The 25,225-nt window shown below is 42.6% G+C and overlaps 1 protein-coding gene across 1 annotated transcript in view; it reads left to right on the forward strand.

The window, feature by feature from the left end:
* The first annotated feature begins 10,244 nt into the window (after positions 1-10,244).
* The window catches only part of HEXB (hexosaminidase subunit beta), a 29,077-nt gene continuing 14,096 nt past the window's right edge, over positions 10,245-25,225 (forward strand). The window contains exons 1-5 of the mRNA XM_033179872.1: positions 10,245-10,659; positions 14,196-14,341; positions 18,996-19,061; positions 21,756-21,802; positions 22,086-22,196. Coding sequence (XP_033035763.1) covers positions 10,361-10,659; positions 14,196-14,341; positions 18,996-19,061; positions 21,756-21,802; positions 22,086-22,196 — 669 coding nt within the window. The 5' untranslated portion in view covers positions 10,245-10,360. The remainder of the gene's footprint in view (positions 10,660-14,195; positions 14,342-18,995; positions 19,062-21,755; positions 21,803-22,085; positions 22,197-25,225) is intronic.

A 25,225-nucleotide genomic window follows, 5' to 3' on the forward strand; every position in this document is an offset into this window, starting at 1 on the left:
CAGGGAGAATGGGGGCCAAAGTCAAAATCTAGTCCAGAAGAGGCTTAGTCAGGGATCAGAGCCTGACTAAAGTTTGGTCAAGAGAGAGTCTTCGTCAGTTGACATATAAAAAAGTGCTCAGCACAGAGCAACAAGAGGCTCCACTAGTTCTCTTTTTCCTCCTCATTTTGCTCCTCATAGTTCTCATTCCTCCTCCTCACGTAAGGCCAGGCTGTGAGGGAGGAGAAAGCTCAGTAGATTTAAGTAAATGAAGGTCACTGCCCCTGGAGCACACAATTGAGGGTGCAAGTGATGTGGTCAGAGAGGTGGGCAGATGCCAGATTCTGCCACACTGTGCAGGCCATATTAAGGATCCTGTATGTTTTCTAAGGACAATGGGGAACAAGCCCTTGAAATGTTTTAAGCAAGGAAGTGATATGACTGACTTTACATTTTACAAAAATGACTTTGTTAGCTGTGTTTCCACAGCTGACTGGGGTGGGGGGCCTGAGGTGGTGGTATAAGCAGCAAGTGGACAGATCTCTCCAGGCCAACACCTAAAATTGTACTTCATTCTTGTATAATCTCTGGGAGGAAATTGAGTGGGGAGGGAATCTTATTAATAGCAGCAACAAAAAGAATGAAGCATGCCTAACCGGAAATGTGAAAGACCTGTGTTAAGTAGACTAGAAGACTTTGGTGACAAGCATAAAATAACTTTATAAATTCAAAGAAAGTATTTCTAAGTGGAAAGCCCCAATATGACAAAGATGTCAGTGTTCTCTGAATTGATCTATAATGTGAATGCAATTCCTACCAACAGCAGTTTTTTTTGTTTTGGACCTTGTCAATCAAGTCTTTAATTTCATATGTAAGGAAAAATTATTATTGTTATTAGTAGTAGTAGTAGTACAAGTAGAGGAGTTTATTTGGGCCAAACTTGAGGAGTGCAACCCAGGAGCATAGATTCAAATTGCTCTGAATATACACTCTGATTACCATCAGTTAAAAGTGCACTTTACTTTATTTTTTGTAAAGACCGTGTCTTGCTATGTTGCCCAGGCTGGTCCCAAACTCCTGGCCTCAAGCAGTTGATCTTCCCACCTCAGCCTCTGGACTGAAGTCCCAGTCCAAAGTGCTGGGACTTTAGGCACGAGCCACCATGCCCACATGTGAATTTTTAAAGGGCAAGAAGGGGCTGGGTGCAGTGGCTCACTCCTGTAATCCCAGCACTTTGGGAGACCAAGGTGGGCGGATCACTTCAGCCAGGAGTTCGAGACCAGCCTGGTCAACATTGTGAAACCCTGACTGTAGTAAAAATATAAAAATTAGCTGGGTGTGGTGGCACACGCCTGTAATTCCAGCTACTCGGGAGGCTGAGGCAGAGGTAGTACCTGAACCTGGGAGGTGGAGGTTGCAGTGAGCCGAGATTGCACCACTGCACTCTAGCCTTCATGACAGATGAGATTCTCTCAAAAAAAAAAAAAAGGGAGCACTGGGGAGAGGGGGAAGAAAGGGCAGTTCCTAGTTGTTTACCCAGAATTTACATTAAAATAACGTAACTTATTGATTGGCTATATGTTGTTCTCTGGATTTTTGTTTGTTTTGTTTTGTTTTGTTGGAGACGGAGTCTCGCTCTGTTGCCCAGGCTTGAGTTCATTCTCAATGAACTCAACCACACCATTCTCCTGCCTCAGCCTCCCGAGTAGCTGGGATTACAGGCGCCCGCCACCATGCCCGGTTAATTTTTGTATTTTTAGTAGAGACGGGGTTTTACCATGTTGGCCAGGATGATCTCGATCTCCTGACCTCATGATCCACCCGCCTCAGCCTCCCAAAGTGCTAGGTTTACAGGCATGAGCCACCACACCTGGCATATGTTGTTTTTTGCATCACAAATTCCAGAAACATGAAGATAATGAATGGAGCAGCTAGAAAAAAAAAAAAACAAAATAAACAATTGCCCCCAAGCATAAAGGGAGGCCTGTTACACATTTGCATGACTAAGTTCCAAACTGTTGTCTCTCTGGTCCTGTAGATTTCATATAGCTCAGACTGCTCTGGGTTATTTTCATTTTCTCTGGTGGTAAAGGAGAGATATGGTAAATATCAATTTTACTCTCAGATTCTATTGGGGCAGGACAGCTGTACTGCATTCTATTAAATGGTTTGCGTTGGGTTTTTTTTTTTGGTTTTTTTTTGTGTGTGTGTGTGTGTTTGTTTTGTTTTGTTTTTTGGTACTACTCTCAGAGGTCCTTGCCAAGTTTAGCTCTCTTTGCCAACAGCAGCAATTCAACAGTGTACTTTCACAACAGGTTTTATTTCATCTTCTTCCTTTCCTGTCTCTCTCCCCACTGTCACTGCTTCTTTTTGGAATTATTTTCCAAAGAAACTACCCCAAATTAAGTCTTTTTTGTTTCATGCTTTATTCCAGTAGCTTCTGGGGTACAAGTGGTTTTTTGTTAAAAGGATTAATTATACAGCAGTGAATTCTGAGATTTTAGTGCACCGGTCACCTGCTATATACTTATGTACCTAATGTGTAGTTTTTTTAGCTCCTTTCCCACTCTCCCCTTCTGAGTCTCTATAGTCCGTTATATCGCTCTGTATATGGAAGGAAAAATTATTTAAAATAGGAAGAAATTTTAGAAATAAAACAATGTGTGTGCATGTTCTTCAAGATATCAAAGCATAACTCAAAATTATAATGATTTAAATAGTGCAGCCAGGAGCAGTGGCTCACACCTGTAATCCCAGCACTTTGGGAGGCCAAGGTGGGTGGATCACCTGAGGTCAGGAGTTCGAGACCAGCCTGGCCAACATATTGAAACCCTGTCTCTACTAAAAATACAAACAATTAGCTGGGCATGGTGGCAGGCACCTGTAATCTCAGCTTCTTGGGAGGCTGAGGCAGGAGAATCGCTTGAACCTGGGAGGCAGAGGTTGCAGTGAGCTGAGATCGCGTCCCTGCACTCCAACTTGGGCGACAAGAGCAAAACTCCATCTCATAAATAAATAAATAAATAAATACCATGCAACATTAACTGCATAGCAAGTGGCTCGGAAAGAAATATGCAGACCAACAGAACAGAATAAAGAGCCTCATCAGAACTATACAGCCTTATGAAAATTTAGAATAAACTATACAACATGTTTTAAATCAGTGAGGAATAGCCTATTCAATATATGGCATTTTCATGATTGGCTTGCCATTTGGGAAAAAAAAAGTTACAGTCTTACCTTAATTATGTACAAAAGTAAACATCAGCTGGAGTAAAGCATACAATTCAAAAACAAAACTACAAAAGCCTTGGGGAAAAAAAGGGAATTTTTATCATCGTTGAATAATCATGAATCCTAATCAGGACAAATCCCAAAACCATAAAAGGAAGAGTAACAAAGTTGATCTAAAAAATAGTTAAAAGCTACCATAAGACAACATATCACATAAATAAAGGTAAAAGAAAATTAACAGGGTGGAAATATGTATAATATACAGCACAGATTGATACTCTATTTAAAAATCACCCATACAGATCACTAGAGAAAAGAAAACAACCCAAAGGGCATAAAAAGGTTCTAGTAGAAGTTATAAAATGGTTATTTTATTCAATTTCACAAGTAATCAAAGAAGTGCAAATTAAAACAACTTATAAAATTCAAAAAGATTAATAATGTGGAATGAGGTTGTAGAGAAATGGATACTCATACACTGTTACCATTTTTGGAGGGAAATTGGGCACTATCTACCAACACTGAATTGTACATATCTTAAGCCTTGGTAATTTGCTACACAGCAACAGATAAATAATACTTGGGATACATAAACTGATACTTGGAAGTAGGATGCAGTCATAACAAATACCTAAAATATGAGAGTCATTTTGGAATCAGGCAGTGGACAGAAACTGGAATGACATTGAAGATAGGGTTACTGAAAGCATGAGGTACCTTGAAAAGACTTTTAGTAGAGGTATATACTTGAAGAAACTCAGTTTAAAACAGAGAGGACAATATTATTGGAAACTGGAAGAAATAGTTCCTTGTTATGCCGTGGCAGAAAGACTAGCAACACAGTAGCCAGCAGTAATGTGGAAAGTAGATGTGTCCACCTAAGCGAATTTGTCGTCTAACTAAGGAGATTGCCAGCTAGTGTTCAGGGTGACTTCTAGCATGTGAGCCGTGCAAGGTAAGCCAAAGGGAGGACTGTTGGCCGGGCGCGGTGGCTCATGCCTGTAATTCCAGCACTTTGGGAGGCCGAGGTGGGCAGATCACTTGAGGTCAGGAGTTTGAGACCAGCCTGGCCAACAATGGGGAAGCCCTGTCTCTACTAAAAGTACAAAAATTAGCCAGGTGTGGTGGCCAACACCTGTAATCCTAGCTAGTTGGGAGGCTGAGGCAGGAGAATCGCTTGAACCTGGGAGGCGGAGGTTGCAGTGAGTCAAGATCCTGCCGCTGCAATCCAGCCTGGATGACAGAGCAAAACTCCATCTCAAAAAATAAAATTAAATTAAATTAAAAGGAGTACTGTTGAACATAAAGGAGCCAAACTTGATGTTTTGTTTTGTTTTGTTTTTCTTAACGTCCAGACTCTTTAGACAGCCAACAACACTAGAATGAAAATATGGCTGGCCCGGCGCAGTGGCTTACGCCTGTAATCAGGCAGATCACGAGGTCAAGAGATTGAGACCATCCTGGTCAATATGGTGAAACCCTGTCTCTACTAAAAATGACAAAAATTAGCTGGGCGTGATGGTGTGCACCTGTAGTCCCAGCTACTCAGGAGGCTGAGGCAGGAGAATCGCTTGAACCCAGGAGGCGGAAGTTGCAGTGAGCCAAGATCGTGCCACTGCACTCCAGCCTGGGTGACAGAGCAGACTCTGTCTCAAAAAGAAAGAAGAAAGAAAAGAAAAGAGAGAGAGAGAGAGTAAGAAAGCGAGCATGACTTGCAGGCAGAAATCAAGTCCAGGCACCCTTAGGAAAACATGGTCTAAATAGGAAACCCAAGTTGTAATTAGAAAATCCCTTAAGACCTCAGAAAGATCTACTGTGGTGTCTTAGAGTGTCTTTCAATCAGACAGAAGGTCCTCTAAATATTTTAACAGTATGACTGACAAACCCTCTCAAACAATAGAGCATATATTGAAGAGATGTGTGGATGTGGCTTTTGTCTAATGGCATGAACTTCAGTGAGATTCCCAGGGAACCAACATAGTCTTTAACAGCAGAAACACTGCCAGCATGAACTGAAAGGGATACTATCTTTCATGAAAAAGGAAGGATGGGCCGGGCGCGGTGGCTCAAGCCTGTAATCCCAGCACTTTAGGAGGCCGACACGGGCGGATCACGAGGTCAGGAGATCGAGACCATCCTGGCTAACACGGTGAAACCCCGTCTCTACTAAAAATACAAAAAAAAAAAAAAACTAGCCGGGCGAGGTGGCGGGCGCCTGTAGTCCCAGCTACTCCGGAGGCTGAGGCAGGAGAATGGCGTAAAACCCGGGAGGCGGAGCTTGCAGTGAGCTGAGATCCGGCCACTGCACTCCAGCCCGGGCGCCGGGCGACAGAGCAAGACTCCGTCTCAAAAAAAAAAAAAAAAGAAAAGAAAAAGAAAAAGGAAGGATGACTCGAAAGTCAGAACTGCCCACAAGGTGGCATCAAGAGCCATAGGGAATTATTTTCAGTCTGAATCTGAATCAAGGAACTTCAACATTTGCCTGGCTGGATTTTGGAATTGCTACAGACTCGTTGTTGCCTCTCATTTTTCCCTTTTTGAACAGGAATGTTTACAGCGGTTATTTTATGCCTGTCCACCACCGTATTTTTGTGTGGGGGAGGAGTGGGAGGCAGATAACTTGCCTTTAGTTCACAGGTCTTCAGACTGAGAGGAACTGTACTTGAAGAACTTTAAGGAACTGCATCCAAGGAATCTCATCCACCCCTGGATGTAATTTATATGCTAACGTTCTAGATTTCAAGCTGCTTTTCTAAAGGGATGAGACTTTTGGGGTTCTTAGGAGAAAGGGAATGCGTTTTGCATGGAATAAATAGAAATAATTTGTGGTCAGAAAGTATACTCCTCCCTTCAAAAGGTGGAATTTAATTCCCCTCCCCTTGAATGTGGGAAAAATAAAAGCAAGGGAAAAATAACAGCAGGTACACATGTTAGGATTAGGATTCCATTTTGGGGGTATTTAGCACACAGTGCACCCAGGTGGAGAAACTTGATTCAGATTCTGATTAGACTAGTAGGTTGATGGTCTTTAATTAAGGTTTGATTTTACCCTATAGAAAGTAAAACTCCAGTGATACATTATAAGCAATGGTGTTACGTATTTAGAAAGGTCTTCAGGGAAACCAGATACCATACTGATGAATTCAATGGTAACACATTTGCCATAAATCCATAGCGGTCCACTTTTTTGTATTTCAGTCGTCTGGGGAAACTTCGTTTCAGCTCCATGTTGTTTCAATTCCATGCACTAGCTTTAATTAGCTGTGGTATCTTGAGCAAATCATTAAGTTCTTCGGGGCCCTGGAGCCTCAACATAGTCTTCTAAAACGGGGACGATAAAACCTACCTCTTAAGTTGTTTGAGGATAAAATAAGAGAATGATAATAATATGCCTGGCACCTTGTTGGTGGATAAGTTGCAGTGATTATTGCTTAGACCAATGGTGCTCAACAATATTTGGCAATATCTGGAGACATTTATGTTTTTTACCACTGAGGCTCAGGGATTGGGGTGATGCTACTGATGACTAGTGAGTAGAGCCCAGATGCTACTAAACATCATATAATGCACAGGACAGTTCCCCAAAACAAAAAACTATCTGGCCAAAAATGTCACTAGTGCTGAGGTTGAGAAACCCTGTTTTAAAATATAACCCAAGCCAGGTGTAGTGGTGTAGGCCTGTAGTCCTAACCGTTCGAGAGACTGAGACATGATTGCTTGAGCCCAAGTTCAAGTCCACCCTGAGTAACATAGTGAGACCCCATTTCTAAAAAATAAAATAGAACCCAACCATGAGTATGTTAATATTATTCCATATTATTTAAAAGGGTGTTACAGCACCCTTTTAAATAATGAGTCAGAGTTAATAATGGGGTGCAATAAAAAAGAGATCTGATACTTTCACAAGATTTCAGGGCTTGATGAATATAACTCCAAATCTTCCTGAAACCACCCTCCATCACCCTAATTCCTAAATGCCCACAGTCATTCCCACCAATAATTTATCTCTTCCTAGGCTTCTAGCCTTCAATTTCCTTGCATCTGAGATCTGCTCTTAAACTCTTCATTGCCTTACTTCTAAGGACTATAATGTGGTAGCAGTGATGCATGTCACTTACAAGATTAAGCTATATAAAGGCATTGTGGCTTCCTCTTTGCTGTCTCTCTTTCTCAGATCATTTGGTTGGGAGAAACCAGCTGCTATATTGTGGGTAAAGCAAGTAACTCAGGCTTTCAGCCAGTAGCCAGCAAGAAACTGAGATCTGTTGCCAACAGCCATGTAAGTTAACTTAGAAGTAGATACTTCGGCACCAGCCAAGCCTAGAGAAAAAACCTTAAGACAACTGCAACTTCATGAGATAATCTAATCCAGAATCACCCAGCTAAGACTCCTAAATTCCTGAACCACAAGAACTGTGAGATATTTATCTTATTACTTATCTGTTATTGTTTTAAGCTCCTAAATCTTGGAGTAATTTGTGACACAGCAATAGATAGCTAGTATGTAATGTGAAGTTGTAATTAAGTATGTAGTAATTGCAACAACGTAAATTGAAGACTGAATCTTGGAAACATTATGCCGTGCCTCCATTGACAGTAAAAAGTGGCAATGATGATGGATACTGCAAATTAGATTTGTCTTAATTATTAGAAGAGGGGAGAATAGTGTGCCACTGACGTTTGCTTTTATGGAAAAATTTTAAACACGCATCATGTAGGGTGGAAAGATGTGATACCTTTCCTCATCCATCATGAGTCATGGCTGACACTTGTATAACAAAAGAGCAGATTAACACAAGGAAAGCATAACAGATTTATTTAATCAGTTTTACATGACATGGGAGACTTCAGAAACGAAAACTCAAAGACCCAGGAAAAGTTGCCTATTTTGATGTTTAGGTTTGATGCAGAGCAGACAGTCAGGCAGAAATGCAATTGGGCAAAAAGGATATGACCAACCCAACAGTAATAGAGAGGAGAAACCTGGCAAGACGTGTCTGTTCAAATTCTTCTTGGCCTCTGTGTGCGGTATTCCTTCCTCCAGGATATGGTGCAGGGCCACTCTAGAACAAAAGTCTTGAGAGCCACTATCAGACAAGGTAGGTCCGAGAACCTATTTGTGGCCGGCTCCTACAGAAAGGTACGGCAAGATTAGAGTAATATTTCTAGATTTTATGACTGGCTTTGAGGGCAAAGGGGCTCTAGTTTCTTTTTTCTTTCTGAGACAGAGTCTTGCTCTGTCACCCAGGCTGGAGTGCAATGGTGCATCTTGGCTCACCGCAACCTCTGCCTCCCAGGTTCAAATGATTCTTGTGCCTCAGCCACCCAAGTAGCTGGGATTACCGGTGTGTGCCACCACATCCAACTAATTTTTGTATTTTTGGTGTAGATGAGGTTTTGCCATGTTGGCCAGACTGGTCTCAAACTCCTGGCCTTAAGTGATCCACCTGCCTTGGCCTCCCAAAGTGCTGGGATTACAGGTGTGAGCCACCGTGCCCAGCAGTGGCTCCAGTTTCTCTGACCCATTTTGAAAAACAGGAATTCTAGTTTCTATGGCTTGCTTTGGGGAAGAAAGGGGAGCAGGAGAAAGAAAGGCAGGAGGTCAGAAAGATGTTCTGACCCTCTTTTCTTCAGTTCCAAGTATTCAACATGCCAGAGTGCCACACTTTGGGGTCTCATTTTCTGAGGCCCAATAATCATTATATTCTTTTCTTTTTTTTTTTTCTGAGATGGAGTCTTGCTCTTGTTGCACAGGCTGGAGTGCAGTGGCTTGATCTCAGCTCACTGAAACCTCCACCTTCCGGTTTCAAGCGATTCTCCTGCCTCAGGCTCCTGAGTAGCTGAGATTATAGGCGCCCGCCACCATGCCCAGCTAATTTTTGTATTTTTAATAGAGACGGGGTTTCACCATGTTGGCCAGGCTGGTCTCGAACTCCTGAACTTGTGATCCACCCGCCTTCACCTCCCAAAGTGCTGGTATTTCAGGTGTGAGCCGCCGCACCCGGCTTAATCATTATATTTTTTTGAAGTCTTTCCTTAAAGCTCTTCTACCCTCATTTTCAGAATACTTACTATAGCAGATCTGTAGCTTTGGTCAGCCTACCTTTTTTTCCTTCTAGTAAGAGAACACCTCTTCTCCCTTTGGCATCGCCAGTCCGTGTTGGTCATGTGACTTCACTGGCTCTTTCTTAAGGATGGGTTATGAAATCAAACTAGTCAGTTGGGATCCTTTATCGGGACCGACACAGATGAGCCAAGACGTTCTCTCTCAGGATTTCTTGGGCATGCTCTGCCCCCAAGGAGTTCTGATGGGAAGGTTTTATTGACTACAGCTGAAGTGCCGTTACAGAAAAGCCTCAACTTAGGAGCAAATAAACTCAGCTCTCATCAGTTATCTGGTGGCTGGGCTGAGAGGAGAGAAGTGCTCCCCAAGCTTGGCTTCTCTGGCTTCACCAAAGCCAGGGACCTAAAGGAGAGCGCCAGTGTTGCCAGCGTGAGCGGCGACCTGGTGCGGGGCTGGCGTCCCGAGCCTGTGCACTGGACCCTTTTCTTTTTCTTTCTTTTATTTTTTATTTTTTATTTTTTTGAGACGGAGTCTTGCTCTGTCACCCAGGCTGGAGTGCAGTGGCGCGATCTCGGCTCACTGCAATCTCCGCCTCCCGGGTTCAAGAGATTTTCCTGCCTCAGCCTCCCGAGTAGCTGGACTACAGGCACCCGCCATCATGCTCGGCTAATTTTTGTATTTTTGTAGAGAGGAGGTTTCACCATGTTGGCCAGGCTGGTCTTGAACTCCTGACCTCAGGTGATCCGCCCGCCTCGGTCTCCCAAAGTGCTGGGACTACAGGCGTGAGCCGCCGCGTCCGGCCAGCACCGGGCATTTTTTTTACTTTAGCCATCCCGTGTTTGAGGTTGCTGTCTGGGCTCTGCTCCTACCCGAGGGCACCCCGGAGGAAATTCTCGAGGTGGCCTGGGCAGGGCGGGCTGGGCGAGGGCGCGCCGGGGGCCTGGAGGCGGAGTCGGGGGCGGGGCGCGCCGTCATCTGACTCGGTGACTCACCCGCGGCCGCGCTTCCTCTGACCTGGCGGGGCGGAAAGTCGGGTCCCGAGGCTCCGGCTCGGCAGACCCGGAGGAAAGCAGCCGAGCGGCCATGGAACTGTGTGGGCTGGGGCTGTCCCGGCCGCCCATGCTGCTGGCGCTGTTGTTGGCGACGCTGCTGGCGGCGATGTTGGCGCTGCTGACTCAGGTGGCGCTCGTGGTGCAGGTGGCGGAGGCGACTCGGGCCCCGGGCGTCTCGGCCGCGCGGGGGCCGGCACTGTGGCCCCTGCCGCTCTCGGTGAAGATGACCCCGAACCTGCTGCATCTTGCCCCGGAGAACTTCTACATCAGCCACAGCCCCAATTCCACGGCGGGCCCCTCCTGCACCCTGCTGGAGGAAGCGTTTCGGCGGTAAGCGCTCCCGGCCGGGAGGTGCCCTGGGGGAGGGGAGAGGTGGACCACCCCGGGGCGCTCTGGAGACCCTCACCACCCCACTGCGCAGACGAGGAAACGGCCCCCGGAGCGTGCAGGGGATCTGCCCAGCGCCACACAGACTGAACCCACGCTCTTGCCCCCACCCTCCTACTGCTTCTTAAGGGACACCTTGGGTGCTCAGGAACCCTGGTTTGAGAGCAGGATACTAAGTGGAAGAGGGAGTTTGCTCTGAGGCCTTGTTGGGCAAATGACATGGATGGAGGGGACACCGGTTCCCCAGCTCCAGAGCTGGGGAGGAAAGTGACAGCTCCTTATTTGAAGGACGTTCAAAGGGATACGTTACCCGAAGGGCTTAGACAAGCTCTCTTGAGGGACCAGGAATTCCCCAAAGCTGACTGTCATTTATAGGCCAATTTCACCCCCTTGCCTCTCCTCAAATCTCCTGGTAACAACTCAAATGGCAGAAGTCCTCAGTTTCGAGCACTGCCTAAAACTCCCCTCTCACCTAAAATCTCTTCCACATAAAATGTGAGATGTTTGCATCTAACTACGTTTCTGCGGCCAGTGTTAGACAGTATCCAACTTTCTCAACACCAATCAGGTGCCTGCTCTCCCTGCTTCCTCTTTTACAGACCCCTAGATAGCACCTGTGTCTCTCTCACCCTTTGGCTGCAGACAGGGTGAATTTTGTCATGGGAGTCAGCCAATCACACCATAGACAAGGCAGTTTCCCCTGGGGAGATGTTTGAAGAAGCCACACACTGTCCCTTCAGTGTGAGACCTGTGTAGGTGGGACTGTCCTGAAGGCGTATCGTGCCCTGCAGAACTGTAATTTGGTGCTAACTGTACTGCCTCCTGGCATTCCCCAAGCCTGTCGCTGTGCCCAGTAGATACTATAGAGCTTAAGTGTGCTTTCAGGACACTGAACAGGTGGGGAGGAAATGCAAAACTAACTGAATAACGTGTTCTGACCCCAGATAGGACAGGTGCCTAGGCTCAAGCTGAAGAGGCCCGAGATGCTGATGGCAGAGATGGTTCATTCTCTACAATCAGAAGGCTCACAGTTTCCTTCTGTTTTGTACAACTAAATGGGTATTATCAGTCCCTATTTTAGGCACACACACTAATGAGCCTTTGGTATCCAATCTGCTAAGGCCAGAGTGGGGTTAAGATGTAGAATCAAAGTGTTTGGTTGCATTGGGATATTCAGAAAGATTGCGTGGAAAGTACATGAAGGTTGTCTCAGAAGATCACGACTAGGGTTGGAAATCTTTTAAAAACAAACACCCTTATTATGTTTGCCTTGGAGTTCAGCTTGTAGAATTGGATTTTCCTTCTGTATCATACTGCTAAGTAAAACAAGGACTTGGTAATACGCTGAACTGACGATGACAAGAAAGCATGGGTGATGTAAGTTAACAATAGGTAGATAACCAGGACTTGAATCAGCTGAGATGATTTCAAGGCAAGGGTTGGCATTTCAAGGCAGGTGCGGGTGATTACCTGAAGAGTTTGCCTAATTCATGGCCTCTGAGTGGAGCAGCCATTAATTATGCCTGGCGTTATTAGGAAGCAGGTCATAAAATGTATTAGCCCTTATGGCTAAGACATGAAGGCATGCATGTGAGCATTCTGGGAGCTCAGCACGGGCGGTAGCTATCTCAGGGTAAAAGCACAGTGGAGTTGGAAAGATTCGGAAATATGGGTGTTCAGAAAGTGTGACGTGGTCGGGAACACACAGCCTGGGCCCCAGATTGTTCAGAATCACATAGCCCCTGTCTCTGAAGAGCCCAAGTTGTATCAGAAACCCTGCTTTGAAACAGTATGTTTTTTGCAGGCAGAGAGCTTGGCTGTTAGATGCATAGCTGCTTCTTTAGCTTCTAGGACAGCGTCCATCACGTGCTAGTCACTCACTTTAAAAAATAAATAGCTTCACTCCTTCATTTCCTGGAAGGCTAAACTAACCCACATACCTTTGACATACTGCTTCACAGCCCTTTGAGTTTTCTGTTAGAATTTTACTACCTAGGGTCAAGGTTCTAAGCCAGTTTCCAACTCTGATCTCAAAGCTGCTGGCAGCTTTAATTTCCTTTGTTAAAAAATTTTAACTATGGAAAAAATACAACATAAAATTTACCATCTTAACCTTTTGTAAGTATGTATTTCAGTGGTCTTAATTTGCTTTTTAATCTGTCAAGGTTTTCTGTCAACACCTTCATCCATTCCATTCTCTCATTGGTTAACTTCCATACACTCCCAAACATGTCACAATTTTCCAACCTCGTCTTCTGCGAAAAAGCTTAAGATGTTCTTACACGTAAGTAGCATATATAACTTTCTGGCTTGCCAAAATCTGTAAAATATTTAAACAATTGTCCTGAAGCCTATCTGATCTTTTTTATTTAGTGCCTTTACATTTTTATTTAATATTCTGATTTTTGGATACCAAAAACAATTGCTCTGAAGCCTATCTGATCTTTTTTATTTAATATTCCCTGATTTTTGGATACCAACAAAAGGTACCTTTTTTTTTTTTTTCTTCTTGGAGACAGAGTCTCACTCTGTCACCCAGGCTGGAGTGCGGTGGTGTAATCTCAGCTCACTGCACCTCCACCTCCCGGGTTCAAGTGATTCTCCTGCCTAAGCCTCCCAAGTAGCTGCGATTACAGGCGCCCGCCACCATATCCGCTGATTTTTTGTATTTTTAGTAGAGACGGGGTTTCACTGTGTTGGCCAGGCTGGTCTTGAACTCCTGACCTCATGATCCTCCCACCTTGGCCTCCCAAAGTGCTGGGATTACAGGCGTGAGCCACCATGCCTGGCCAACAAAAAGTTAATTTTAAAGGCTCTGGTGAGAATTCTGGACCTTCTTTTGGGGCCTTATATATAAGCTAGGATACTTTTGTAGGAAGGTAACAGGAACCCTGACTCAATCTGGCTTAAACAATAAGAAAACTTATTTCACACATTAGGATGTCCAAAAGTAGGAATGTATTTAGGGCAAGTTGACTAAGTGACTCAACAGTGTTACCAGGGATCCATATTCTTTCCATCTCTGCTCTGTCCACTTTAGTGTAGCAGCAACTGGTCCAGTTCTCCCATACAGAGAAACAAAGTTGTCTTGTGATTTGCTCAGAAGAACTCCCCCTAACCCCACATCCTATCACTGGGCAGAACTGGCTTTTCATTCCCAAGAGTGATGGATTACCATGATGGTTTCATTATTGGTTATTAACAGGGGCTTCATATGTCACTTTGGAGTGTGGGGAAGCTTTTAAAACTCCCATGCCTGAATCCCATTCTCATAGATTCTGATTCGGAAGGCGTGGACATTGACATTTTCGAAAAACTTCCCAAGTGATTCTAATGTACAACTTGGGGTGAGAATCTCTAGTTGGACTTATAATGGGCAGCATGGATTTGAGGCGTTAACTGCAATGTTACTAGCACATCCATTTTTAAAATTTGGCTAAAATCCTTTTAAAATGTGTTTACATTTATTTCTCAAACAGATATCATGGCTATATTTTTGGTTTCTACAAGTGGGATCATGAACCTGCTGAATCCCAGGCTACAGCCCAGCTTCAGCAACTTCTTGTCTCAATCACCCTGCAGTCAGAGTGTGATGCTTTCCCCAACATATCTTCAGATGAGTCTTGTAAGTACCTCTGCAATGTGTGTGTATTATAGCCCAGGTGCTCACTGATGGACTTAAGTGCCAAAAACTGGCTCCATGGTAGGAACCACTGTGAGTTCTCAACCAGTGAGTTTATGATTCCTATTTTAAAAATAACCTTTAAAGTCTGGTTATAAAAGTAGTACATAGCCTTTGTGGAAAATTTGTAAGTACAGTAAGTGCAGAAGAAGAAGAAATAAATCACTCATAATCCCAGCAGACAGACAGAATTCATCACTGTCATTTTAGGTGTTTTTTTTTTTTTTTTTTTTTTTTGCAGAGTAAAACATTTAAACATTTTACGTAGACATAAATACAAACATGATAAGCATTGAGATGAACATGGCAGTAATTCTGTACATGTGCTTGTTGTATTTTTGTTATATTTTTGTATCATGCTTTTTTGCAAAATACATTATAAACATGAATTTCACTAGTTTTCTGTGATATCATTTTCAATGGCTGAATAATGTTCTGTCACTGTATGGATAAGCTGAATTGGCTAATCTCTTTTGAACATCTAGGTAATTTCTTAACTTTTGTCTTTGAAAACATCTGTTTGTATCCATGATCTCTATTTATAATCTATAATTTTACAAAAGATAATGCAGAGCTTGGGGGAGAGGGTGGGTACAGCAGTTTCATTTGATTGACAATATAATCGACATTTAGCTGTATGATTTTGTCCTCGTTGTTACCTAAAACATTATTCTCTAGGGCTTTTCCCAAATTGTTTTTTTTTTTTTTTTTTTTTTATTGAGACGGAGTCTCGCTCTGTCGCCCAGGCTGGAGTGCAGTGGCCGGATCTCAGCTCACTGCAAGCTCCGCCTTCCGGGTTTACGCCATTCTCCTGCCTCAGCCTCCCGAGTAGCTGGGACTACAGGCGCCCACTACCTCGCTCGGCTAGTTTTTTGTATTTTTAGTAGAGACGGGGTTTCACCATATTAGTCAGGATGGTCTCGATCTCCTGACCTCGTGATCCGCCTGTCTCGGCCTCCCAAAGTGCTGGGATTACAGGCTTGAGCCACCGCGCCCGGCCTCCCAAATTGTTTTAGAACAAACAAGTGGACGTGCCTTTTCTATAGGGTATACTGCCTGAGAATAATGTGGAATTGCACCAAGGCATCAAAGAAGAGCAGTGTAAGGACATGTGTAATATAAGATTCGTGCAAGAGACAGCAGACAGGGGAACTGAGTGTAAAGATAGAGGCCGGGCGCTGTAGCTCACACCTGTAATCCCAGCACTTTGGGAGGCCGAGGTGAGTGGATCACTTGAGGCCAGGAGTTCAAGACCAGTAGTATTGGTGGTGAAACCGCATCTCTACTAAAAAATACAAAAAGTCAAGTGTGTTGGTGCACACCTGTAGTCCCAGCTACTCGGGAGGCTGAGGCAGGAGAATCACTTGAACCCAGGAGGCAGAGGTTGCAGTGAGCCGAGATCATGCCGCTGTACTCCAGCCTGGGGGACAAAGTGAGACTGTCTCAAAAAAAAAAAAAAAGATAGGATGCCACAAATTTAGAGCAAAGAGCAACTCCGTTACCCCCAGACTGCCTCACAGTTAAGTACATGTCTTCATCCTGCTGGTTTAGATGAGATTTCCCAATAATACATCTCTTTGAAAAACAGCTTGCTTTCTCTTCAATTCCGTAGCTATTCTCAGAAGAGAAATAGGAAAATTCACCAACGTCAGGTATCATTTCAGTTGATACTCAGCACTGACACCACGTGAAGTAGGTTTTGCAACCTGAATTGAGATGAAAATGGTCATTATGTTGCCAAGGAATCTTTGCTGTCCTTTGGCAATACAGATAACAGATTGTAAATTCCACAAAATGAAGTATCGAGACTGGAGAATCATAGCTTATCTTTCAGTCAGTTCTACAAACCCTCTTTATTCTGAAAGGGAAGTTTCTTGAGACAAGGTGATTGTGAAATTTTTGGCTGAAGAATAAACTAGTTTTTAGTCTTTAAACTAGTTGATGATGATAATACAAGTAACACATATGAATGGAAATAAGATATCAAATGTCCAGAGTGGGAGGACATGTTGGAGGAGGTGACACATGTTAAAGCACCACTATTTGTTAAAAATATGCATGCCTTGAGAAGTGGACTAGTTTTTACTGCAGATAAATGGATACATAAATCAAGGATGTTTGATTCTGTTTGCCTGTAATGTGAAGAATTGTCAACAAAACTCAGTATCCATCAATAGAGGAATGGCTGAATGCATCTTGTCAATCTGTACTCAATAGTATGATCACAACAGTTAAGAATAAAGAAGCAGTGTTACAGAGAACACACATGGAGAACTGCCAAGTTAAACTGCTGAGTTGAACAAAGGAAGCTGTATAATTATGTGTAGAGGTGGACCTCATTTATATATCAACACACACGTAAAGCAATACTATTCTCCTTCCATGTACATCTATGTCAAGCCTAAGAAAGGCCCGATAAGTATTTCCTCTGAGGAAGGTAGAAGGAGTTGGGTGAGTATCTCAAAGGAGATTTTAGCCTTGTCTATAATGTATTATTTTTAAGTAGAATATATAGATATGTTATTTGTATATTCACCCTCCAAAACAAATGTATTGATGGTGCAAAAAGATACAGAATGGGCTAACTGAAAAGTCAATGATATCATTCCTTTCACACTTCAGGGAAGTGATCATTGTTAACACTAATAACTTGGTTGTGAAGTAAAAATGGAAATTCTGTAGCTATGTGTCCATATATTTAGAAAACCAAATTTCTAATTGTTATATGTATTTTCCACTGAGTTGAATTAGTCCTTTTAATATCAGCCAGTTGTCAGCTATTAGAAAATAATTGGTATTAAGTATATGTAATATATTAATGTTTTTGAGGTGACTCTTTGGCTATTTCTGGAAGATCTCAAAACTAGAATGTGGCAAAAAAAAAAAAAAAAGTTTTTAAACAGTGACCAATGGAGCAGTGAGCTCTAGGTAGCTGATGAAGAATCTGATACAGGTGGCTGACACCTGTAATCCCAATAGGTAGCTGATGAAGAATCTGATACAGGTGGCTGACACCTGTAATCCCAATACTTTGGGAGGCTGGGGCCGGTAGATGGCTTGAGCCCAGGAGTTCAAGACCAGCCTGGCAACATGGCAAAACCTCGTCTCTACAAGAAAAAAGAAAAATTAGGCATGGTGACACATGCCTACAGTCCCAGCTACTTGGGAGGTCAAGGCTGCAGTGAACCGTGATCATGCCACTCCACACCTGCCTGGGCAGCACAGTGAGACTGTCTCAACAACAACACAAGAATTTGCTATAGATGTAGAGGAAACATAATTAGACTATGCTCATAAATAGCAATATAGTTCTTAGCCTGGCACTGGCTGACTCATCTAATGGAATGTGGTTATCTAATGGAAAAGGCTATCTTGTCAGAAGACTGTCACCTGAGATGCTCACACTATTGATAGAGCACTTTTGCCTACCTGCAGCTAACTATTCTGTGAGCATCTGAATGGTGGTGGTGGTAGAAGGTGATAAACCAGCATAGAGGACATAGTATTAAATCATTAACCTCCAGCCCTTAAGCATCTTTGCTGTGGCAAAGTCTACAGCTGTTACACCCTTTAGCTTTCAATCTCTTTACCATCTGTGGGTTTACTATGTCTGGTTGATTCCACTCCAGACCTCTTTAAAAGACTAAGTGACTATTGGGCCAACCTTAGAATGTGTTTCAAAGAAAACCAAACACCGCGTGTTCTCACTCATAGGTGGGAACTGAACAATGAGATCACTTGGACTCGGGAAGGGGAACATCACACACTGGGGCCTATCATGGGGAGGGGGGAGGAGGGAGGGATTGCATTGGGGAGTTACACATGATATAAACGTTATGCACATGTACCCTAGAACTTAAAGTATAATAAAAAATAAAAAATAAAATAAATAAATAAATAAAATAAAATAAAATAAAAAAGAAAGATTAGCCTCTCACCAGAAGCAGCTAACTGGAGTTCCATTCTGGATGATGTGAACTTTTAATTGAGTGGGACAAAGCTAAACTAAGCTGAAGGGATTTGGAGAGTAAGTCTTAAGGCAGGTTTGGATGATACTGAGGGAAGGTGCGTGCAGGGCAAGTAGACAATTCTGAAGGCAAGAGTAGGGATAGCTCTCTGGTCTTAAAGGGAATAGATTTGAGTGACACCTAGGGCGTTACCAAGGATTAGTAGGAACTGAGGAATTTTTGCATTTTCAACAAAACTCTTAGCTTAACTAGGACCCTACTCTGTTGAGAAGTTGGAGAGACTAACTCTCTTGGGAAGATGAAGAAACATGGAGATGACACCCAAATTCCTGTCTTGAGTGACTCAAGTGACTGGATGGTGGTGCTGTGACTCACTGAAATGAGGAACACAGAAGACCAGCAGGTTGAAGTGTGCGGAGGAGGGAGGGAAGAGTTCTGTTGGGGCATGTGGAGTTGAAGGAATCCACAGGACATCCAAATGGAGATGTACAGGAGGCAGTTAGAGAAATAGGTCATGTGCTTGGGAGAAAATAATAGTCCAGAAATATCAGTGACATGTTTAGGAAACTTATTGTGTGTCATTGAGGGATTAACAAAAGTATGTGTGTGATTTTAAATCCCCAATACAGACACTTTACTTGTGAAAGAACCAGTGGCTGTCCTTAAGGCCAACAGAGTTTGGGGAGCATTACGAGGTAAGTTCCGTGCAGTTTCACTGTTACTTTCCAGTAAAGGAAAAATTTCAATTGGTGCTTTGTGAGATCAAGCATAGCAAACCTTTGCTGCCTTGGATCCTTTACAGAATGCTTGATTACATAGTTCCAAAATTATTTCCATTGAACATATACTACGTAAAGCATGGGAGAGGTCGGCACAGTGGCTCACACCACTTTGAGTCAGCACTTTGAGAGGCTGAGGTGGGTGATAATTGCCTGAGCTCAGGAGTCTGAGACCAGCTTGGGCAACATGTCGCAACCCCATCACTACAAAGTACACAAATTAGCCAGGCATAGTGGCGTGGACCTGTAGTCCCAGCTACTCTGGACGCTGAGATGGGAGGATTGCTTGAGCCCAGGACGTTGAGGCTGCAGTGAGCCTAGATCACACCACTGCATTCCAGCCTGGGCAAGAGAGCAAGACCCCTGTCTCAAAAAAATACAAGTAAATAAATATAGCATGGGAGAAAACTCATTTGACCTCTCAAAAACTGTTTGAAGGTTATTACATTCCCACAGTGCTGTAATTCACTGATGCTCTTGGGACTGTAATGTTTATAGCACTACACATGGCCCCAACCTGTTCTGATGAGGGAATTTTGTTTCAGCTATCGCTTCTGTTGACTTCAGAAGCATCTCTCTTCCCTAATTTCAAATTCCTGTGGATTTAGAAGCATAACTAAGTTTGTATAAGGAACAGTATAAAAAGGTAAATATGCTATTGAGTTGGTTAGAGGCAGTGGGCAGGATGTAACTTGAAAAGCTTTTCCTGAGAATTTCAGGGTCTGAACTTCAAAGTTTGACATCAGGACATTTGCTGTTCAAAAGTTTCTTTTACCTTTCTAGGCAGATAAGATACTGTACTGACTTCCAAATAGAGTTTTTAGAAAGGGAGTTTAAAAAAATATGAACCAACCAAATTTATAGTCATTAAAATAAAGGCTTGGGGCCGGTCGTAGTCATTCACACCTGTAATCCCACCACTTTGGGAGGTCCAGGCAGGCAGATCACTTGAGGTCAGGAGTTCGAGACCAGACTAGAGATGGTGAAACCCCATCTCTACTAAAAATACAAAAAAAATTAGCCTGGCATGGTGGCACATGACTATAATCCCAACTACGTGGGAGGGTGAGGCAGGAGAATTGCTTGAACCAGGGAGAGGGAGCTTGCAGTGAGCTGAGTTGGCACCACTGCATTCCAGCCTGGGCGACAGAGCGAGACTCCGTCTCAAAAAAAAACAAAATAAATAAACATTTGGAATTTGACTCAGAGTGTTACCTAAAATAATCATTGTTATGCTATATATTTTTATACCATAAGATTATAATTTTATTCAAAATAGAATACGAAAATATCTAGAGATTTACCACAAATGTAATTTTATTTATGTATAATGTTAGTGATTTTAAGCTTTTTAAGTTTTTTTAGTCCGATCTGCCCGTCTTGTCTGCGTCTGCTAAAGAGAAGAGACACTTATTGATGTTTGTTCTGATCCATACCAAAATAAAGAACTCTAGCAAGACTGGGCACGGTGGCTCATGCCTCTAGTCCCAACAGTTTTGGAGGCTGAGGTGGGTGGATCACTTGAGGTCAGGAGTTGGAGACCAGCCTAGTGAACACAGTGAAACCCCATCTCTACTAAAAATACAAAAATTAGCCAGGCATGGTGGTGCATGCTTGTAGTCCCAGCTACTTAGGAGGCTGAGGCAGGAGAAGTACTTGAACCCAGGAGGCGGAGGTTGCAATAAGCCGAGATCACACCGCTGCACTCCGTCCTGGGTGACAGAGCGAGACTCCGTCTCAAAAAAAAAAAAAAACCAAAACAACAACAACAACAACAACAAAAACCAGTCTTGCGAGTATGCAGTGACTAGATTTCTAGTCCAAGAAGTCCGTATTTTCTGTTTACCATCAGACTTTGAGAGTAATGTACTCTGAACTCATCATTATTGTAGTGTCACTTAATAGAAACTTTCAAAGTTATTCTTCCCAGCATGAACCTGTACTTGACGAGGTTGGGGAGAGAGGAAGGCGTAGGAAAGATGACTGTACTGTTCTTAGGATAAAAATTCCCTGGCTATATAGCTGTCAGCTAGAATGAGGAATCTGAATAAAGTCAAGGCCGTTTAGAAGACTTAGCCTGTCAACTGGTATATTCAGGGAATAATCCACTTGAGTAAAAAATGTTCAGAAGTTAGTCTTTACAGCTATAAGTAAAACACTGTATATTGTAAATTGGCCTTTATTTATAGTTTCATGGTTTTTCCAGCCATTTTTCCCTGTTACATTTAGGTACCTTCTAAAAGTGACTATATTTGATTATAAAAATTCTCTCATAATGCTATAAATTTATTAAGAAACTGGTATTTTATTAAATTACTATTCTTCTTTTGTGTATATTGAAACCCCAGGGTATGGGTACAATGAAGTAAAGCACTTTTATTAGATGAGTAGAGAAGTGCAATGGATTTTTTTTTTAATTTGGCTTTGATTTTGGAAATTATGGTAGAGAGTGTAGGTGTAGGTATAACAATATATTTTGGAGGATACAGGTATAACACTATATTTAATTATATTTGCCTTACTTGGTTATGAGTCTGGTTGAATAATATAGCTTTTATCATCTCAATTTGTTTGTTTATAAATTAATGCAATAAATTTTACTTTCCTCAGGTTTAGAGACCTTTAGCCAGTTAGTTTATCGAGATTCTTGTGGGACTGTAAGTATGATTATTATGTTACTAAAAATTGTTAGACAAATTACTAATAGAAAAAAATGTAACCTGTTTAGCTGTTGTTTCCTGAAGGTTTCTTTTCCCCAGATATTTATCTTAGCTGGTAAATGTAAATTTCATACTTTTTATTGTTCTAAATTAATATTTTATGAAATGCTTGTATAAGTAGCTGTAGTCAAGTAGTATAAGTAGTCATGTAGTATAAGTAGCTGAGTTCAAGACAACAGAAAATTCTAAAACTAAACCAAAATTTTATTTTGTCTTATAGTTCACCATCAGTGAATCCACCATTATTGATTCTCCAAGGTTTCCTCACAGAGGAATTTTGATTGATACATCCAGACACTATCTGCCAGTTAAGATTATTCTTAAAACTCTGGTAAGTAAGTACTTCATTCTAATCCATCGTCTATTCTGAAGGTGTCTCCTTTGTGTTGTAACTTTACGTTGGTTACTATTGGTAGGTTGGAATGGGGGAATTTGTATAAGCACTGGACATTCTTTCCTCAGTCCCTAGTGTGTTTCCTCAGCTGTGATGTGGAGGTCCCCTTGAGAGTCACCCTCCTGTTTTCAGTGCGAGAGCCATGTATAACATGTATTTAGCCAAGACTGTAAAGAGAAAGTTTAAACACTGCCCGTTGGCCCTTTACATATACTCCCTTTTGTCAAATCATGTATCTAGACTTTTGGTTAGGAATACATGGCCACCCAGGTGTGGTGGCTCACACTTGTAATCCCAGCACTTTGAGAGGCCGAGGCAGGTGGATCACCTGAGGTCAGGAGTTCGAGACCAGCCTGGCCAACATGGCAAAACCCATCTCTACTAAAAATACAAAAATTAGGCATGGTAGTGTGCGCCTGTAATCCCAGCTACAAGGGAGGCTGAGACAGGAGAACTGCTTGAACCCTCCCAGGGTGGAGCTTGCAGTGAGCCGAGATCGCACCACTGTGCTCCAGCCTGGGCGACAGAGCAAGACTCCATCTCAAAAAAAAAAAAAAAACATGGCCACCATACTTCTAGTTAGTGCCCTTTAAATTTTGTGACCTACTCTTACTTTTTTTGTAAGTGGCATTAGAAAGGAGTCCAGGTGCTCCTTTATACCTAGGGAACAATTCCAAAGGAATACAGAACCTCCAGGGTGGTATGGGTTAGGAAGAAGGTTGACAATAACTGTTTTCTCCTATGGGCTTTTTTTTTATTGGTTAATCCCCACCATCACCTGCCAATTTGTAGGGGTGGGGAGGTTTCCTCACATGTTTTTTTGCACCTTCACCTGATCATTTATGATGACACTATGCTATATGCTATTTTAAAATTGTTATTTTTTTTTAGTTGAGGTCTCACTCTCTCGTCAGGTTGGAGTGCAGTGGCGCAATCTTGGCTCACCGCAACCTCCGCCTCCCAGATTCAAGCAATTCTCCTGCCTCGGCCTCCCAAGTAGTTAGGATTACAGGTGTGGTGGCGCACCCGCTAATTTTTGTGTTTTCAGTAGAGATGGGGGTTTCACCATGTTGGCCAGGATGGTCTCGATCTCTTGACCTTGTGATCCGCCTGCCTCAGTCTCCCAAAGTGCTGGGATTACAGGCGTGAGCCACCATGCCCGGCCTAAAAATTATTTTTACATTTACATTATACTCTGCAATTTTTCTCCAAAAGACACTCTTGTCACTTTTAAGAAATAAATGCTTAGTGTAAAAGGTTTAAACAATATAAATATGCAAAAATAGGCAGGCATCCCATAATTTCATTTGCCAAAGTTCGACATACATTTTTATGTCCTACTTATCTCATTTTAGACTTAAAAAATGAATATATTAGGCAGGGTACAGTGGTCCCGCCTGTAATCTCAGCACTTTGGGAGGTGGAGGCAGGCGGATCATTTGAGGTCAAGAGTTCAAGACCAGCCTGAGCACCATGGTGAAACCTGTCTCTACTAAAAATACAAAAAATTAGCCAGGCGTGGTGGTGCACGACTGTAATTCCAGCTACTTGGGAGACTGAGGCACAAAAATCACTTGAACCTGGGAGAGGGAGGTTGGGGTGAGCCAAGATTACACCACTGCACTCCAGCCTGGGCGACAGAACGAGACTCCATCTCAAAACAAACAAAATGAATATATTAACATATACAATGTGACTTTTTTAAAAACTTAGACCGTACTTTTGCTACCCCCTGCCCCCTTTTTTTTTTTTTTTGTGAGACGGAGTCTTGCTCTGTTACCCAGGCTGGAGTGCAGTAGCACAATCTTGGCTCACTGCAACCTCTGCCTCCCGAGTTCAAGTGATTCTCTTACCTCTGCCTCCCAAGTAGCTGGGATTACAGGCGCCCGCCACCACACCTGGCTAATTTTTGTGTTTTTAGTAGAGATGGGATTTCATCATGTTGGTCAGGCTGATCTTGAACTCCTGACCTCAAGTGATCTGCCTGCCTTGGCCTTGCAAAGTGATGGGATTACAGATGTGAGCCACCGCACCTGGCCTTTGCTACCCTTTTAACAGTTGAATATTTCACTTTATTTAACTAGTCTCATGCTGATGGACATCTAAGTTAATTTATTATAAATGCTACTGCAGAGTGTTTTTACACATACATATTTGTACACTTGTCAAGATTATTTCTTGAGGATAAATTCTTAGAAGTGGATTTCCGGGCTTAAGATGTATATATTTTAATTTTTGGTACATTTTAACTTTTGGTATATACTGTCAGGCTGCCTTCTAGACAGGTCGGTCATAGCCACATATGCTTGGCCAACAGTGTGGTACATCTTTGCCATGTTTGTTGCTGATCTAATGATAACATATATCTCCTTGTTTTAATGTGCACTTCCTTGCTTTTTAGTGAATATAAGCCTTTTTTTTTTTTTTTTTTTTTTACAGATTAGCTATTTGTATATTTTATATTATAAACTGTAAGTTTCTTTTTCTTTTTTTTTCTTTTTTTTGAGACAGTCTCGCTCTGTGACCCAGACTGGAGTGCAGTGGTGCGATCTTGGCTCACTGTAATCTGCCTCCTGGGTTCAAATGATTCTCGAACCTCAGCCTCCTGAGTAGCTGGGATTACAGGCATGCACCACCACACCCGGCTAATTTTTTGTATTTTTAGTAGAGACAGGGTTTCGCCATGTTGCCGAGGCTGGTCTCAAACTCCTGAGCTCAGGCAGTCTGCCCACCTCGGCCTCTCGAAGTGCTAGGATTACAGGCATGAGCCACTGTACCCAGCTGTATGTTTATTTTCTATGTTTACTTTGTCATCTAGAATGTGAATACCTTCTTTATTGGTTTAATGTTTTAATGTTATATTTGTCTATGGATTGTGCCACTGATACTTTTATATTTGCTTATATATATATTGTTTTTTAAATTTAATTAATTTAAATTTTTTATATTTTAAAAAAAATTTTGTA

The sequence above is a fragment of the Trachypithecus francoisi genome, unplaced genomic scaffold, assembly GCF_009764315.1.
Source record: "Trachypithecus francoisi isolate TF-2019V2 unplaced genomic scaffold, Tfra_2.0 Lachesis_group2, whole genome shotgun sequence".
Taxonomy (NCBI): domain Eukaryota; kingdom Metazoa; phylum Chordata; class Mammalia; order Primates; family Cercopithecidae; genus Trachypithecus; species Trachypithecus francoisi.